At 46.0% G+C, this 16,955-nt stretch overlaps 1 protein-coding gene across 2 annotated transcripts in view; it reads right to left on the bottom strand.

Moving 5' to 3' along the window:
- The window catches only part of RECK (reversion inducing cysteine rich protein with kazal motifs), a 531,495-nt gene extending 518,990 nt beyond the window's left edge, over window positions 1–12,505 (bottom strand). Inside the window, exon 1 of one of the 2 annotated variants that reach the window (XM_083188355.1) lies at window positions 12,291–12,505. In XM_083188355.1, coding sequence (XP_083044481.1) covers window positions 12,291–12,390 — 100 coding nt within the window. In that variant the 5' untranslated portion in view covers window positions 12,391–12,505. The remainder of the gene's footprint in view (window positions 1–12,290) is intronic. The other variant, XM_083188354.1, reaches the window with a different exon arrangement.
- Between the last annotated feature and the right edge of the window lie 4,450 nt (window positions 12,506–16,955).

Here is a 16,955-nt window from a genome sequence, read left to right as displayed (position 1 = left end):
GTAAGTGTTTCTCAGACACTAGATTGTGACAAGCAGTCCCTGGTTAAGTCAATGGGAAAGTACCGCTGGCTGGAAGTCGAATATCTCCAGACCCTGGTAGGTCATATATACCTCCCCAGGCTCATTCAATAGTCCTCATTCACAGCTATCAGGGGACACTGGTCCCATGTCTCTGAACAGCAAATTCAACCTACCTCTGTGAGGTCCTCACTGGGTAAGTCAATGGGAAAGTAATGGTTGCTGAAAGTCGCATATCTCTGGACTCTGGCATGATAAGAAGCCTAGTTCCGGTGGCTCAAAGTACATCCCTCAAAAAAGGGAGTAATTACCTTCTTTGGTTTGGCCTGGGCGTCCATTTGAACCGGGACAATTTCAAAATTGGACCAGTAGGTCAACCCTGAAAGCTGCCTTCAGGTTTTATTTACAGAACTGGGGGTGCTCAGGGACACTTTCTCCGATCTGCCAAAATTGAACAAGGGGAAACTCTTGGCTACAAGCAGAATCCAGTGGCTTAAGTCTGGGTACCGTGGTTCCTGAGCAATCACCGCTCAAAATACCAAAATGTCTACAGTCTAAATCTCCAGAAAATAAATATTAAATCGAGTCTTTCGGACCTAGGTGTGCCGAGATATAGGGGCAACTCTTTGAACCCAGTTCCCTGGGGGTAGACACAAGTGGAAGGGCTCATTGGAAAGCTTACTTCTTTCGCTTTAAAAGATTATGCACACTTCCGGTTCCGGGTGCATGGAGTGAGCAGCAGCATCTCACAGCTCCGATCCGTACATGACCGACTACTTATTTTACACGGCTTGCAGCCTCCCTCTCTTCCACCACCGACCACCCCTAATACCACCCCTAATACCCTCCCGATACGACATGGACAAATTTGTCACCTCTCAGCAGCCGCCACACACCATACAGCAAGCGGTGCGCCAGGTGAAAATAGGGGTCATCCCTGTAATGGCAGATGACACGGAGAAGCAGGACACATCTCCAGCCTAAAAAAAACAGCAACCTCTCCTCTTCAGGAGGAAGATTCAGACTCCCCAACACACCAGCGGATCAGCGCTCTGACCTATGATGACCTTGTGGACGCAGTCACAACTGCGATGGGACCACTCCTTAAAAAAGCTGTGAGTAAAATCACAACTAAGCTTCAGCAGCTCAGCACACGAGTAGACACCATAAAAAACAATACTGGTGCACTAGCCCACAATATGGCAGAAGCCCAATGCGAGATTAAAAGGCTTGAATAAGAGAATTACACTATGATGAACAGAATAGAAGAAATTGAAAATCGTTCCAGGAGAAACAGGAGAAACATTAAAAGGAGCTACCCTAGAACAGTTTGTCAGTCGCACACTCCCACATCTGCTAGGCATACAAGATGCCTGCGCCAACATGACCATTGAGAAGGTCCATAGAATAGGACCACCCCCGCGTCCAAATGACTCCCGCCCCAGGGTCACCATCTTCAAGTGCCTAAGCTATAAACACAAATTAGAAATATGGAGAGCATCATGGAAACAAACTGCTATTAAGTGGGAAGGGAAAACCATAAGGTTATTTCAATAGTTAACTGTTACGTACAAAATGGTTGGTTATAGTTACCCATTGGTTGGGCCCGGAGGGAGCCTTGGGTACTTGTGGAGTATCACGGCTCCCACGATGGCCATCGCACATTAAAAAAATCGCATCGCATGCGATTTGATCGCATGCGTTTTTTAACAGAAAAGCATCCAAATGCATTGAAATTAGTATCAAACATGTTCAATGGCCCCCAAATGTCATTTTTGAGGCTGTACCACCCCCACTATCAACGCGAACCCGAAGCGTGGCGAGCGCAGCGAGCCTGCGAGGGGCGGCGGTACGCGTCCTACGACCTTTTCATACCCCCACTATCCACGTCGGCGTGGAGTTGAGAACAGAAAGTGTGGCGAGCGCAGCGAGCCACCGAGCCCAAAGCGTGGCGAGCGTAGCGAGCCCCGCGAGGGGACACGGATACCTTCACAGGTATACACGTCCCCTCGCGGGCTTCACAGGTGTCCGTATCCCCTCGCGGGGCTCGCTACGCTTCGGGCTCGCCACACTTTCTATTCTCAACTCCACGTCGACGTGGATAGTGGGGGTATGAAAAGATCGTAGGACGCGTACCGCCGCCCCTCGCGGGCTCGCTGAGCTCGCCACGCTTTGGGTTCGCATTGATAGTGGGGGTGGTACAGCCTCAAAAATGACATTTGGGGGCCATTGAACATGTTTGATACTAATTTCAATGCATTTGGATGCTTTTCTGTTAAAAAACGCATGCGATCAAATCGCATGCGATGCAATCACATGCGAATTTGGAAAAATACGGTAAAAACCTGCAAAAATCGCATCCAATCGCATGCCATTGCATGCCACTATATATGGCATGCGATGGGAGCTGTGATAATCCACAAGTACCGAGCCTTGCTCCGGAAAATGTTTATGTTAAGTGCACTACTAGATGTGATTTTCTCTATTTACATCCAGAAGTCATATTATCCGCAGTTACCTATTATTGATGCGCTGTGCACATCAATACCTTTATGTGTTATTGCTTATATTTTGTTGTTGCATGCATGTCTTTCCCTCCCTATTGTCTCTCTGCCCTTCATCCCACAAGTTACTATTGTAATAGATGCTGTTTTTCTGAAATGTCGACGTCACATATTGCCTTTCCCAGCGCATGAAACATGACAGAAATTAGAATAGGATCTATCAATGTTGGAGGATTAAACTCCCCCGAAAAAAGGAGAAAGGTGTTAGTTTACTGCAACAAGCAAAAATCAGATATAATCTTCATACAAGAAGCACACCTAGTCCCTAGTGAAATATTAAAATTACAACTGTTGGGCTGGAAATGAATGGCCAGTGCTGCATACAATTCGAAAGCGAGAGGAGTAGTCATTTTAATAAAAAGGTCAATACCCTACGATCTCCTTAAAATGACACAAGATCCTGAGGGCAGATATGTCATAGCCCACATTTCGATACACTCCAAACAATACACACTCTGCAATGTGTATGCCCCTATGGTATATAAGAAATAATTCTTTATGCAATTAATCAAAGAATTAACTTCTTTCATAGATGGAGCATTAATAGTCTGAAGCAATTTTAACATTATCACAGATAATTTCCTGGATAGGTCAGACCAAACTAAGCCTCCCCCAGCCGACGAACCAATTAAGATTAATAGATATATGAGAACTCTCAACCCTACGACAAAAGAATATACCTGCCTTTCCAAGGCGCACCACACTTTTTCTAGAATAGACTACAGTACATGCTCCTTTCTGAGTCCTTACTCGCTAAAGTATCCTCCACTGAAATTGAACCAATTACTGTGTCAGATCACTCCCTACAATGCTCAATGGTACTAGATCCTCTGCGTTGGTTCACCCCCTCAAACTTGCAGATGGTTCACTAACCACATCAAACAAACATATAGCAAGCGTCATGAAAGAATTTTATTCCTCTTTATTTTCAGCCCCATCATTACACCCCCCCAGAGGCAAATATACCCCCATAAGGAATTAATCCTCTATGGCCCAATCTAAATTTCTCTAAACTCACACCAGAAAATACAAAAAAATTAATAAAACCAATCACACCAGAAGAAGTCTCCAAGACCATAAAAACACTAAAACAGGGCAAGGCCCCAGGCCCAGATGGCTTTGGAGGGAGCTTTTATAAATTAATGCTACCACAAATTCTTGACCCTTTAACCAAATCCTTTAATGCAATATTACAATCTGACTCACCACCTCTATATTTTAACGCATCTTATATTACAATCCTACACAAAGCAATTTCATAACAGGTGGGACATGTATATCTCTTCCTTGGATACAAACCCTCGAAAACTACTTTGGATCACAGGAATGGCTCAAAGTTCAACAGTAGTAGTACACTTCTGATTAGGCGCTGGAGGATTCACACGGATCTTACCCCATTCTGGTATTATATCCTCCACTTCTTCAGAAGTGCCCTGCCTCTTTTATAAGGGCCTTCAATAAAGGTTCCACGTCATCGGATTTCTCCGATATTTTTAAAACAAAGAAAGTCTGTTATTGGTCTTAGACCTAGCATACCGCCCATTCTTGTGTACCCCTGAAGAAGTCTCTTCGGAGACGAAACGCGTTGGGTCTATCTATGCGGTTTCAAAGATCAAAAATTGTCAATATTTTATCCATATTTTTAATAAATTGTCATTAAGAATGTTAAATTGTCTATCTGCCTAATTTGAGCACTTGACAAGGTGGTGGAAATCTCAGTAGCGCCCTCCACATTTCACTTTCTGGTTTCTGTCTTCATCTCCCACTAGCAGGGGAGATTTTGTGGAGGTAGTCGCTTTGTATAATTGGAAGTGCTTTCAGGGTCAAACCCCCATTTGCACAGTTGTAGTAGTACGTTTATTTATAAGGCGCCACAAAGTGTCCGCAGCGCCGTACATAGCAAACAAAAAACAAATTACAAGGTAACGTACAGGGTGTGTTGATAAAATACAGTATAAATAGGGGTATAGCTGGTAGAACTAAAATCAGCATCAGTTCTGAAGTAGGTGTCGAAATTGTTGAGGAGACTGAAGATGAAGTAGAGGAAGGGAAGAACAGGACAGGAGCACAGGTGAGGTAAAGAGGTAGGGTGAGTACGTGAGGAAGGAGAGCCCTACTCATAAGAGTTAACATACTAAAAGGAGGTGGGTGGACGAACGAAAAACAATAGGATAGGAGGATCAAAAGAGATTAGGAGGAGGGATAGGCTAGTCGAAAAAAGTGGGTTTTGAGGGAGCGCTTGAATAGGTCATGGATGGTAGGGAGTTTGTTGCAGATGGATCTGGAGTTCCATAGGGCACAGGAAAGAGGGGGGGTGGATTTTGTATTTATGTGGATAAGGTTTTTGGGATTGCAGAAGTGAGGGGGGGTTGTTGGGAGAGTGGGGGTGTGGGGGCGAGTGGTCAGGATAGGTATGGGATGGGAGGAGGGAGGAGTGGTAGGAGAAAGTGAAGTTGAGAGATTAACAGCCAGGAGGACCAGAGGTGAGAGGGTAGGTTAAACTCTTTATAAGTCGTTGGAGGACTTACAGCAACTTGGTATCCCCCCCCCTCTCCCCTGTGTGTGTGTGTGTGTCTCGTGTCAACTGAAAAATTATCAATGTTTGCCTGTTTACCTACTCATGTGCCTATAATATTGTTGCTGATACAAACTGTAAAGCACAAGCGAAACTAATGGCACATTTCGGTATAAAAACTCAATAAAAAGTTTATTAAAAAAAAAAAGATTATGCACATGAGGGTTCAAAAATGGCGAACAAGGGTTCCAACCGGTCAGATGAACTTTTTCAGTGGGCCACTGCTCTACGACCATTTGGTGTAGAGATACACCCAGGGTATCTTTGGATTGGGGAGGCAATGGAACACATTTGGGGCATTGGTGTCAGCTGGTTTACAAATCGAATTCCGGTTAAGTTCATGGGGTTGATTCCCACCACGACCCTAACTATATGAAGTTTGTACTGTATATTATCCCCGTGCTAGTGTGGGCTTCCTCCGTTTAATCCCACATTTCAAAAAATATATTGACCAAATACACTGATAGCAAAGATATAATGAGCTGCAATATAAAGAGACATAAATGGGACCAGCATTTGGAGAATCTAGGGATGACTCCAGAAGAGTTGCCTGAGGCACCAAAAGCATAATCACTAAAAAGAGCTGCAAATATGAAGGGGTGACTGCAGTATATAAAACAGCTGTTTTTTGGAGATTTTCAACAAAATAGTTATGATAAATATGCTCCATAGGAATGCTCAGATCAGGCCTTCTTGCTAGGCTGCATATATACCCTGCCTAGCGAGCAGGTAAATGCCACCCCACTGAACACTAGCATGTGAGCGGTTGTGGTTTGCAAGCACATCTGCTTGAATGCAGCTGCACAAAAGAAAAATCACTTGATTGTCGCTCACCATCGAATGATTTTTCTTCTGCTTTGTGGATAAAAGTAAGTCTACAGTATACTTACTTTTATCCTGGACAGACATGGCCAAATTCGGGGCAGGCGCTGACGTCATATGAAGTCAGCTGCCCACCCCAAGCAGGCATCGACACGCCTGCGCTCACAGGGGAACACCCAGCGTTTCTATGGATGTGCCCAACATTTTTGTAAAGAGTAACCACGTGACCATTAAGTTAAGTTTAGAGGCAGCTCACATCCCCAATAGCTATTGAAATTACCGCATATTAAGCATGGTGAACAGATAAAGTGGAGATAAAGTAGAAGGTGATAATGCACACCTAGGTGCAGGGCCGGACTTGCCATCTGGCCCTTCTGGCAAATGCCAGAAGGGCCGATGGCCAGGTGGGCTGTATTTGAGTCCCGCTGTATAAGTATTGGTGCTGGCCGTGGCTTTAAGAATATTGGCGCGGCTTAGGGAACATGGCCGCCGGACTCCTGCACTGAGGACCTGTCTAGCCAGTGCAGGAGGCCGCTACAGAGGGCGGGGCTGTTGGCAGGGCGAGGGGACAGAGAAGAAGCCAGGAAGCAGCACAGCTTGTGCGTGCTTACAGTCCACCTTACTTTCCCCTGCTAGTTCTGCAGGCATGCAGCCTCGGTGTCCATCCGGTGGCGGTGGCAAAATCAGCTTCACAGCCTCAGGTAAATAGCATCTGTACAGGGGGAGAACAGGACTGAGGAGTAAGAACTTCTCTGAGAGAAGCCTGTGGTGTCCTGACTCCTCAGTCCTGTTATTATGCAAGGGGACAGGCTTTGGTGTCCACTTATTGTGCAGGGGGAGCAGCCTGTGGTGTCCAGTTATTGTGCAGGGGGAGCACCCTGTGGTGCCCAGTTATTGTGCAGGGGGAGCAGCCTAGGGTGTATAGTTATTGTGCAGGGAGAGAAGCCTGTGGTGTCCAGTTATTGGGCAGGAGGAGCAGCTTGTCGTGTTGTTGTTGTGCAGGGGGAGCAGCCTGTGGTGTTCTATTATTGTGCAGGGGGAGCAGCCTGTGTTGTCCCGTTATTGCGCATGGGTGCAGCCTGTGGTTTCCTGTTATTATACAGGTGGAGTAGCCTGTGGTGTTCTGTCATTATACAGGCGGAGCAACCTGTGGGGTTCTGTTATTATACAAGGGGAGCAGCCTGTGGGGTCCAGATTGTGTTATATTATGTAATGGGCATTATGGTGTTCTGTCATTATACAGGCGGGGCAGCCTGTGGGGTCCTATTATTATACAAGGGGAGCAGCCTGTGGGGTCCACATTGTGTTATATTATGTAATGGGCATTATGGTGTGTTCCATAATGTATAATGCCTCCTTTTTCTGATGCCACGCCTCCTTTCCATGAGACCACACCACCATTTTGCCGCGCAAGGGTGCCTCCTACTGCGGGTGGGCCTGTATGCTCAAAATGCCAGGGCCGATTTCTGGTCCCAGTCCAGCCCTGCCTAGGTGTCATTTTTCAAACTTAGCTGATTGGCTGGTGCGTTATCACCTTCTACTTTATAATTTTACCATGTCCCAGTATACTATTTCAGTCACGGTAAACCAAGATTTTACCAGAGGTTAATCACTTTGGATGCTGTAAGGATATGCCATGCAAAAGCCATTACAGCTTCGAAAAAGCAGTACTTGTATGAGTCTTAAAACAGGAAACAAAGGTCAAGACTTGATCCAATTCAGGCTTTTATCCAGGAATAAATGGACAAATATGTAAACAAAAACATGGTGAATAGCACTTTGTTAAGATCACATGATGCAAGTTATCATCATCTATACCAGGGGTCCTCAAACTATTTTGCTCTGGGACCCTATCAGACAATAAAAATAATGGCAGGACCCCAGCAAGTTACTGCAGAAGATAATCACATCACATGTGTAGTCAGCAGACAGCACATACATGGCAGCATTGTGGAGGCACAACATGATGCATACCCTCCAACTGTACCGTTTTAGCCGGTACAGTACCGTTTTTTAACGGTCTGTACCGGCTAAAATAAACTGTACCGATTGTACCGGGTTTTTTTAACATCAGCTCTGGCTGACTGGGGGACTCTGGGAGATGTAGTTCATTATACTGCCGACTGCTCCCCAGGGAGCATGGAGGAGCAGCCAGCCGGGACTACATCTCCCAGGGTGCACGGTGGAGGGCTGTGTTACGTTCAGCTCCCCCTGCTCAGGGAGAGACTGGGGAGGATGTCACAGATGTGCAGGGACTACAAGTCCCGGCCGCACAAGCCACCACCTCCTGGGCAGCGTGACATCAGTGCAGCATTGATCTGCCGCAGCATGGTGAACCCGACAGCGGGCGATGTTATGGCCAGACATCACACAGTGGAACGAGGTAGGAACGCTTAAAGAAATTGGCCATGTAGTCGAAAAGTAAAGTGGCCAAGGCCACGCCCCATTTTGCCTTTGGTCACACCCATCTATCATTGGCCACACCCCTGTACCGTTTTTTAAGTTGGGAATGTTGGAGGGTATGCATGATGTAAAGAGTCTAAAATATCAGACAATTCAACAGATTATTCAGACTCCTTGAATAACTGACTGAGATTAGAAAAGTCATCAGCCTGATGGGAAGCAACAAGGAGTCGCGACCCCCTGCTGAGAAGGTTGGGATCCACTTTGGGGTCAGGACCCACAGTTTGAGAACCGCTGCTCTATACAAATAAAACAGATAGGGGGAAATTTACTAAGATGTGTATTCTACTTCACATGTGATGTTGCTATGTGAAACCAATCAGATCCTGTCTACTATCTTCTAGGGCAGGGGTCTTCAACCCATGGCCCGCGGGCCACATGTGGCCCGCTGAGTTGTTTTGACTGGCCCGCCTGTAAATGCCTTTAAAAAAAAACCAACCCTGTAAGTGCCGTTTAAAAAAGCCAAAACCTTCCACGCTCATCCCTTTACATGGGGGACCCGGCGGAGGAGGACGTGCAGTGGCAGGGGTGGACGGGACATGCACATCGTGGATTTCCTAAAGCTGCGCACACGTCCCGCCCGCGCCCTTTCAGAGAAGACAGCCGCCGCGTGACAACCGGCTCCAGACCTCTGATGCTGCGCACCCGTCCCTGCCTCCCTCCTTCTCATTGAAGACAGCCGCTGCCGCCAGCAGGAGCAGCCCTCTGAAAGGGAAATACGGAGATTAAGGCAGGTTTCTTAAGGGGAGGAGAGAGGTGAGCTGCCTGCCTCCAATTCGGTGCTGACTGGGGGGGGTGAGATGGCTGCAATTCGGTGCTGACTGGGGGGGGGGTTGAGCTGGCTGCACTGCTGTGCTGACTTTCGGGGGGGGGGTAAGCTGGCTGCAATGTTGTGCTGAATATTGGGGGAGGGGAGCATCTGGCTGTGCAGTGCTGACTATGGGGGAGGGGGGCTGGCAGTGCTGTGCTGATTATCAATGGGGGGGGGGGGCTGTGCGGAGATGCCTATGTTTGGGGGGGGGGAGCTGTGCTGTCTATCTATGAAGTGCTGTGCTTTATGGGGGCTGTGCTGGCTATCTAGAATTACCCCTTTCTGACCAGTGACACTACTGGTGGCATTTTATGAGGGACACTACTGGTGGCATTTTATGAGGGACACTACTGGTGGCATTTTATAAGGGACACTACTGGTGGCATTTTATGAGAGGCACTGCTGCGGGCATCATATGTATAAGCAGGAGTATTGGGGGCATTATAGTGCAATGGGCATCATGGTGTGTTGCATAATGTGTAATGGGCATTACGGTGTGTGGCACAATGCGTAATGGGCATTACAGATAAACAGTGTATATTGATTTAAGTAGCCTGTCATTGCTTGGGCTTGATTTGTGAGGAGTTCTAGGTCACTGTGTGGGCCTTTATGTTTATATGTCACTGTGCGGCCTTTAGCCAGCCAACTTAAGCGTGGAAGGACAACAACCATTCCTGCGGTAACCAATATCTGGTCATGCAGGTTACAAAAGTGAAATGTCAGGTAATGGATTTCCTGCTAGTTCACACGCTTATAATTAGACCACGCCCCTTAGAATTAGGCCACACCCCTTTGGGGGAGCACGCGCCTACAGCGCGCACAATTTCTTCAATATAATATTATGTATGGGGGAGCTGCATTTTTTTTCTTTTTGCACTGGGACCCTAATTGTCTAGAAATAGCCCTGCTGCTGATTATATATTGGGGGCAGGGTTTATGTGTATGGGCAGCTGTGCCAACTATGTATGCCGGGGCTGTGATGTCTATCTATGAAAGGCTGTGCTAAATACCACAGTAGAGATTAGTGGCCCTCGGGCTTCGTCGAATTTTTTAATGTGGCCCACACTGTCGGAAAGGTTGAAGACCCCTGTTCTAGAGGGTGCTAAATAAATAAGAAGTAGACTCTGATTGGTTGCCCATAGCATGTGAAGTAGAATACACATCTGAGTAAATTTCCCCAATAATATTTTATCACAGTATTATAATCCAGAAAAAATTTACATAACATTTTATATAATCTCAATATATTCTCAATTCTCAGCTGGGCCTTTGGCTAAAAACCAAGGCTATCTATACCCCTTTGACATTGCCAACATAACCTGGGTAACTGAGAACTACAAGGTTGCTTTATGTAAAAACACTCTGGGCGGGATTCACTAATAATCCCCGGTGCACATCGCCAGCATTCGCATAGTTAATAATCGCATATGCAGTAACATATGCGATTATTAACACAAAAGCGATGCCCGGCGATGTGCACCGGGTCCCCCCCTCCCTGCCGGAACCCTTACACAGCTGTAAGGGCTCCAGTTCCTCCTCCCTGCACTCAGAAGTGGTGCAGGCAGGAGGAAATCACTGGTCCGGGCAGCACAGCAGGAGGCTGCCCGGACACAGGTGAGGGGGGTGCGGCGCAGATCGGCGGGGGGCGCGAAGGGAAGCCCATAGGCTTCCATGGGGTTACGCCAAATAGGAACTGGCGTAACCCCCCGCAGCGAAGCCCCAGCAATGGGGCTTTGCTGCATATGAAAATGCGGTAAAAACCCCGAAAACAGGGTTTTTACGGCATTTTCAGCATGCTGAATCTCGCCCCCTGTGTGGCACCTACAAAAACATACTTACTACATACAGTATATCATTCCACTTTACTGCTTATAAGAACTTTCAAAAAAGTTATGTGACACTTTTTTCACATTGGATAAAAATATAAATACCTCACCACATGTACTGTTGACATGTATGTACTGAAGAAAGTATTTACAAGAAATATGAGAAAATAAAAACATCTAAATGAAGCTCAAACATGTATGTCAAACTGTTCTTCAGGCAGCTGTTTTGCCCTACAAAATAAGCATCTGGCACATTTCCTTCGTGTTATCACAAAGTACTGGTGATTATAGGGGGAGGGTGCAGCTCGACTTCCTAAACTATGCAGCCTCATGATCCAAAACATAGTTGTAACCATCTGTGCTGATAACTTCACTGGGCTTTCTCTTCCTTCCTGTGAGCCCAAATGTACGTTGCATGGGGCAGAAAGCAATATTAAATATTTAGTTTGCTAAGTTATGAGGCATATATAGTAAAGTCATAGTTCTGCTTAGGTAGTACTACTACTAGTATGCTATATCTCACTAATAAATATCTCACGTTTAATACCGGTTACTGTGACTTTGTGCAAGTGGAGCTCTCGGATAACTTGTGAGCAGTCTCTATTGCATTAGTCTTAGGGTCACTCTGACCATGGTCAGCACAGCAAGGGCGGCCCGGACTCTGTATGAAGATGAGCTTACAAGGTTTCCCATCCGTATATGAAAGTAACGCATGCATTTGTAGTCCGTATACTGGTATCACACCACTGACGAATATTCGTGTAATGTAGCAGCATTCACATTTATACAACTGTATCCAATAACATCATAAACGTGGAACTCCGACTCCAGTTTGATGCATGTTTTACATTATATTACCCAACTGCAGCAAAAACGTTACCTATTAGTTTTTTTTTTACTGTACTGTACATTCTTATTTGTTAGATGTTCCATATCCTTTATGTTGTTTCTATACAATTTTTTATGTGTTCTATGTTGATGATGACGGTAAATCACGTAGTCGTATTGTACTTTTGAATACTAAGCGAAGAGTTAAACAAGTACACTATATGTTAGTTGCCGTTGCCTGGAGCTAAAGTGTACTCTCATGTCATAGTGTGGTGACAGTGTTAATCATGCCATGATTATTTCTCCACAGTGCAGCCTGTCACGATAGCACAGTAGTATGTACAGTATCGGGAACTCCCCATCCCAATATCCCCATCACTCACCCGTAGCATCTGGGAGCAGTACGGCTACTAGGAGAAGAGAGAGCCCGTGTAGCCCTGAGGTGACAGCTGCCGACATGACCCGCACAGAAGCTGTAACCATCACATCAGTTATGCTACTGCGCCCTCCTCAACAACTTCTCTGTACTAGTACAGTGCTGCTTGCTGTTGCTGGTGCTGCTGCTAGGGCTACCCTACCCCCACCTCCACTTCTCCGCTGCTTCCTTCCTTCTCCTCCTCTTCCACTTCCCCTCACTCCTCCTCTCAGCCTGAATTTCTTTCTACCCACCCTTCTTGTCCCTTAACCCCCCTCATCTATGTTTCCCCATATCCATCCTTTCTTCTCCATGCTCCCATCTTTTTCATTTTTTTTGTACAATTACTGTAGGTGTCTTCAGTTCTGTATAACTTTTTTTGCTTCCTCTCTTTAAGTTTGGGTCTCATGTTTGTTCATCTTCTGCCTGGACAAGGAAAATGATTATATAATATTCATGTTTTCTATGCATGTTTTTCTTTTTTCTTTAAATTTTTCACATTTATTCCCTTTTCTAAAACATAGTATTTCACATATTGTTTCTAAAGGAAACGGTGGTCTGGCAGAAAGTGATATTTGTAGTAATATATATATTGGTATATCTGACCATATCTACTTAAAAATCTGTATCTATTTATCTATCTACCAGGAAAGGCACAGTGTGGCACTCGTAGCAATGTATGCAGGCAAATAAAGCAGGTTGTTTGCCTGCATTCATTGCTACTAGTGCAAGGCTGGGCAACACAGGCCCTCCAGATGTTGATGAACTATGCATCCCAGCATGCCTTGCATCAGTTTCAGCATGGCCACATAGCAAAAGTAATGCAAAGCATCCTGGGATGTGTAGTTCATTAACATCTGGAGGGCCGGTGTTGCCCAGCCCTATACTAGTGCCACACTGTGCCTTTTAACCATATTATTTCCTCTGGGATTATGTGCACCGTACATGCTGTTTAAGAGTATTCGTGAGTGCTGGGCAATATCTATTGTATCCAGGGCTATTTTTCAGCAGGCTCCAGCAGGAACTGAGGCCCTTATTCTAGTTCACTCTTTCTGACAAAATATTTCTTAAGGTGCGTACACACGGGGGGAGATATATTGCTAGCAATATATTGCTTGCAATATATTGCTCAGTGTCTCTTTTTCAACAAGCGACCAGAGATGGTCGCTGTTGAAAACGAACCTCTGCTGGGGGTGCCGCAGAGGTAATTAGCTGGTCGCAGGAGCAAGCTCCTGCGACCAGCGATTACAATGGGGCAGAAAACGGGAGCGCGCACCCGGCGATTTATCGCCGGGGCACACTCCCAATCACTGGCAATATGGTCACCTGCGACCATATTCCCAGCGATTATAGCACCTATCTTCCCCGTGTGTACACAGCAATAGATGGACAAAACCATGTGCACTGCAGGTGAGGCAGGTGTTACTTGTGCAGAGATAATTAGATTTGGGTGGGGTTTTACACCTGCCTCACCTGCAGTGCACATGGTTTTGTCCATCTAAGAAATATTTTGTCAGAAAGAGTGAACTAGAATAATGGCCTCAGTTCCTGCTGGAGCCTGCTGAAAAATAGCCCTGGTTGTATCTATATATATATATATATATATATATATATATATATATATATCATTTGTAAGAAAGAGGCTGCGTCACTCCTGGGTTCATTAAAATAGCAACAAAGTTTAAATGCTTTAGTGTCTGACAGGTAAGCATTTAAACTTTGTTTTTGCATACAGGGGGCTTGCTTCCATTCTGCTTATTTGTTTTTGTAGCTGTGTGCCTTGATAAAAATGCCCTTGTGGCAATGAAACATTGGCAGTCCACAAGGATCTTTACATGAATATGATGATATAAAATTGCTATTGAAATGAACCCAGGAGTGACGCAGCCTCTTTCTTACAAATTGTTTACAAATACTAAAGGCACCCCAGTCACTATACTTTTTTAAGGGGAGTGCCGATTCTACCCCAGCATCAGTGGCATAACTATAAATTTTGCTCCCACCTGCCAAAAAGTTTGTGGCGCCCCACCCCCCCCAGGCTCCTCTCCAGCGTGTTTCCCCAGCATGTGACGTGATGACATCACACGCATAATGAAGCAGGAGAGAGGAAGAGAGACCAGCAGACACTGCTGCTTCCCTTGGCCCTAACACGCCCATCCATCCTGTACACAGTAGCCAATAGCTGGCTCTGTGTACAGTAAAATGAATCAGTGGGGAGATTCGACATCTCTGCCATGGCCACACCCGCACTGCGGCTGACTCGCATCTGGTGCTCAGTCAGGCAGCAGCATGTGACAGCACCCACACAGACCCTGCTGCTGCTTGCTCCCCCAAGTGGCTGCTGGGGCTGCCTTACAGTAGTTACGCCACTGCCCAGCATATCTATATATTATTATTATTATTATTATTATTATTATTATTAACAGTTATTTATATAGTGCACACATATTCTGCAGCGCTTTACAGAGAATATTTAAACATTCACATAAGTGCCCCAGTGGAGCTTACAATCTATCAGGGGCAGATTGGGGACTAAAAGTGGCCCTGGAAATTTCCTAAAAGTGGCCTCATGTAGGCGGCAACAAATCAATAATGGGTGGAGCCAGCATAACAGTAGACGGCATTACTACATCACTATACTTGGAGACATTGGTGACAGGCAAGACTAAAGCATCAATAGGGTCTGGAACTATACAGCACACATAGCAGCACCCCTTGACTGATTTGGCACACTTAACAGCACCCTTGCAGTAAGAAAAAAATATCTATTTTTTATTTTCTTTTAATAAAAAAAAAAAGTCAGCTCTCCTGGACTGATACGGCACACATGGCGGTGCCACTGGACTGACATGGCATAAATGGAGCACCACTGGAACGTAGCGGCACCCTTGAAATTATACAGAACACATGGCAGCACCCCTTGAATGATATGGCACACTTAACAGCAAACTTGCAGCAAGAAAAAAAAATACATTATTTCAATAAAAAAGAGAAAAAAAGCAGCCTGCCCTGGACTGATATGGCACACATGGCGGCACCACTGGAGTTATACACGACACATGGCGGCAACAGTGGAATTATACAGCACACATGGCAGAACCCCTGGACTGATATGGCACACATGGCATAGTTGCCTAACTTTAAGATTTCCTCTCTGGGAGAAGCCTGGAGAGGATACCTAAATGACAGGGAGGGGGATGCAGGGAGGAGGCTGATGTCACTAAGTCCTGCCTTCCATTCCATAAAACACTGTGATTTGTGGGCACGTGAAGAGAGGAAGGGGCTTAAATGACTCAAAATGCAGCTATTTACAAAATTTTAAACAACCCCCCCTCTCCCCGAACAGTGCATATTTAAGCATTTGTAGTTGCAGGGAAGGGGGGTGAGGGCGCTCCAAGAAGATTGCGTGACACTTGCCCACCATCACGGGGGGCCGTGAGGGGCACCTGATTTTTGGTAGCCTCTTGGCCATTCCGTGAGGGTAGGAAAGCATGGCACGTGGCAGCATCCTCATCACCTACTACCTCTGGATTGAGACTGGCAGCAATTTGAAAAAGCAGGCAGTGGAGGCAGGAGAGGACATAAACTAAATACTCTGCTTAAACAGTGCTTGTTACTTACCAGTTACCACTGGTAGTCTTCTGCACTAGCACTGCACACAGTGTACACACTTTTTGCTGCATTTAGATATTTTCTGCTGCGCACCATGTTCACACAGTTTGGCGGGCGTCCACCTGCCCTGCCCCAGCACAGTTTGTGCATGCTGCACTTTACACATGCAGAAGGGGCAGCAGCCAGCACCTGGGCACTGTGCAGCACTGATGGACGGAGAGGAGTTGAATTATGGAGAAGAGGAGGCGGGCGCACTCTGGACTCTTTGTTTATACAAAGGGAGCAGGCGGGTCCTCTCGGGCTTGGTCTATGCAGCGGGAAGGAGGAGGCGGGGGCCACACAGGGGGAACTTATGTACACAGAGGAGACGAGGCAGCTGAGGCCACAGTGACTCTCTATGCCAGGGGTGGGCAACCAGTCACAAAGAGAAATATGTTTAGGGACGCCAAAGTACCAACATCTAGCGCATCCATACATTTATACACCGCCACCCTCATACATGCATACATTTATACACTGCCACCCTCATACACACATACATTTAAATCCCCACCCTCATACATACATACATACAGACATACATACATACATTTATACACCGCCACCCTCATATATACATTTATACACTGCCACCCTCATACATACATACACTGCCACCCTCACACATACATACACTGCCACCCTCACACATACATACATTTATACACCGCCACCCTCATACATACATGCATACATTTATACACCGCCACACTCATACATACATTTATACACCACCACCCTCATACATACATACATACACTGCCACCCTCACACATACATACACTGCCACCCTCACACATACATACATTTATACACCGCCTCCCTCATACATACATTTATACACCGCCACCTTCATACATACACCGCCACCCTTACACATACATTTATACACCCCACCCTCATACATACATTTAACACTGCCACCCTCATACATGCATACATTTATACACCGCCCCCTCATACATACATTTAACACCGTGAC

Source organism: Crinia signifera, chromosome 5 (assembly GCF_055691185.1).
Source record: "Crinia signifera chromosome 5, ASM5569118v1, whole genome shotgun sequence".
Classification (NCBI taxonomy): domain Eukaryota; kingdom Metazoa; phylum Chordata; class Amphibia; order Anura; family Myobatrachidae; genus Crinia; species Crinia signifera.
Note: the sequence above shows the minus strand (reverse complement) of the source record. Positions and strands in the feature narration are given on the sequence as shown.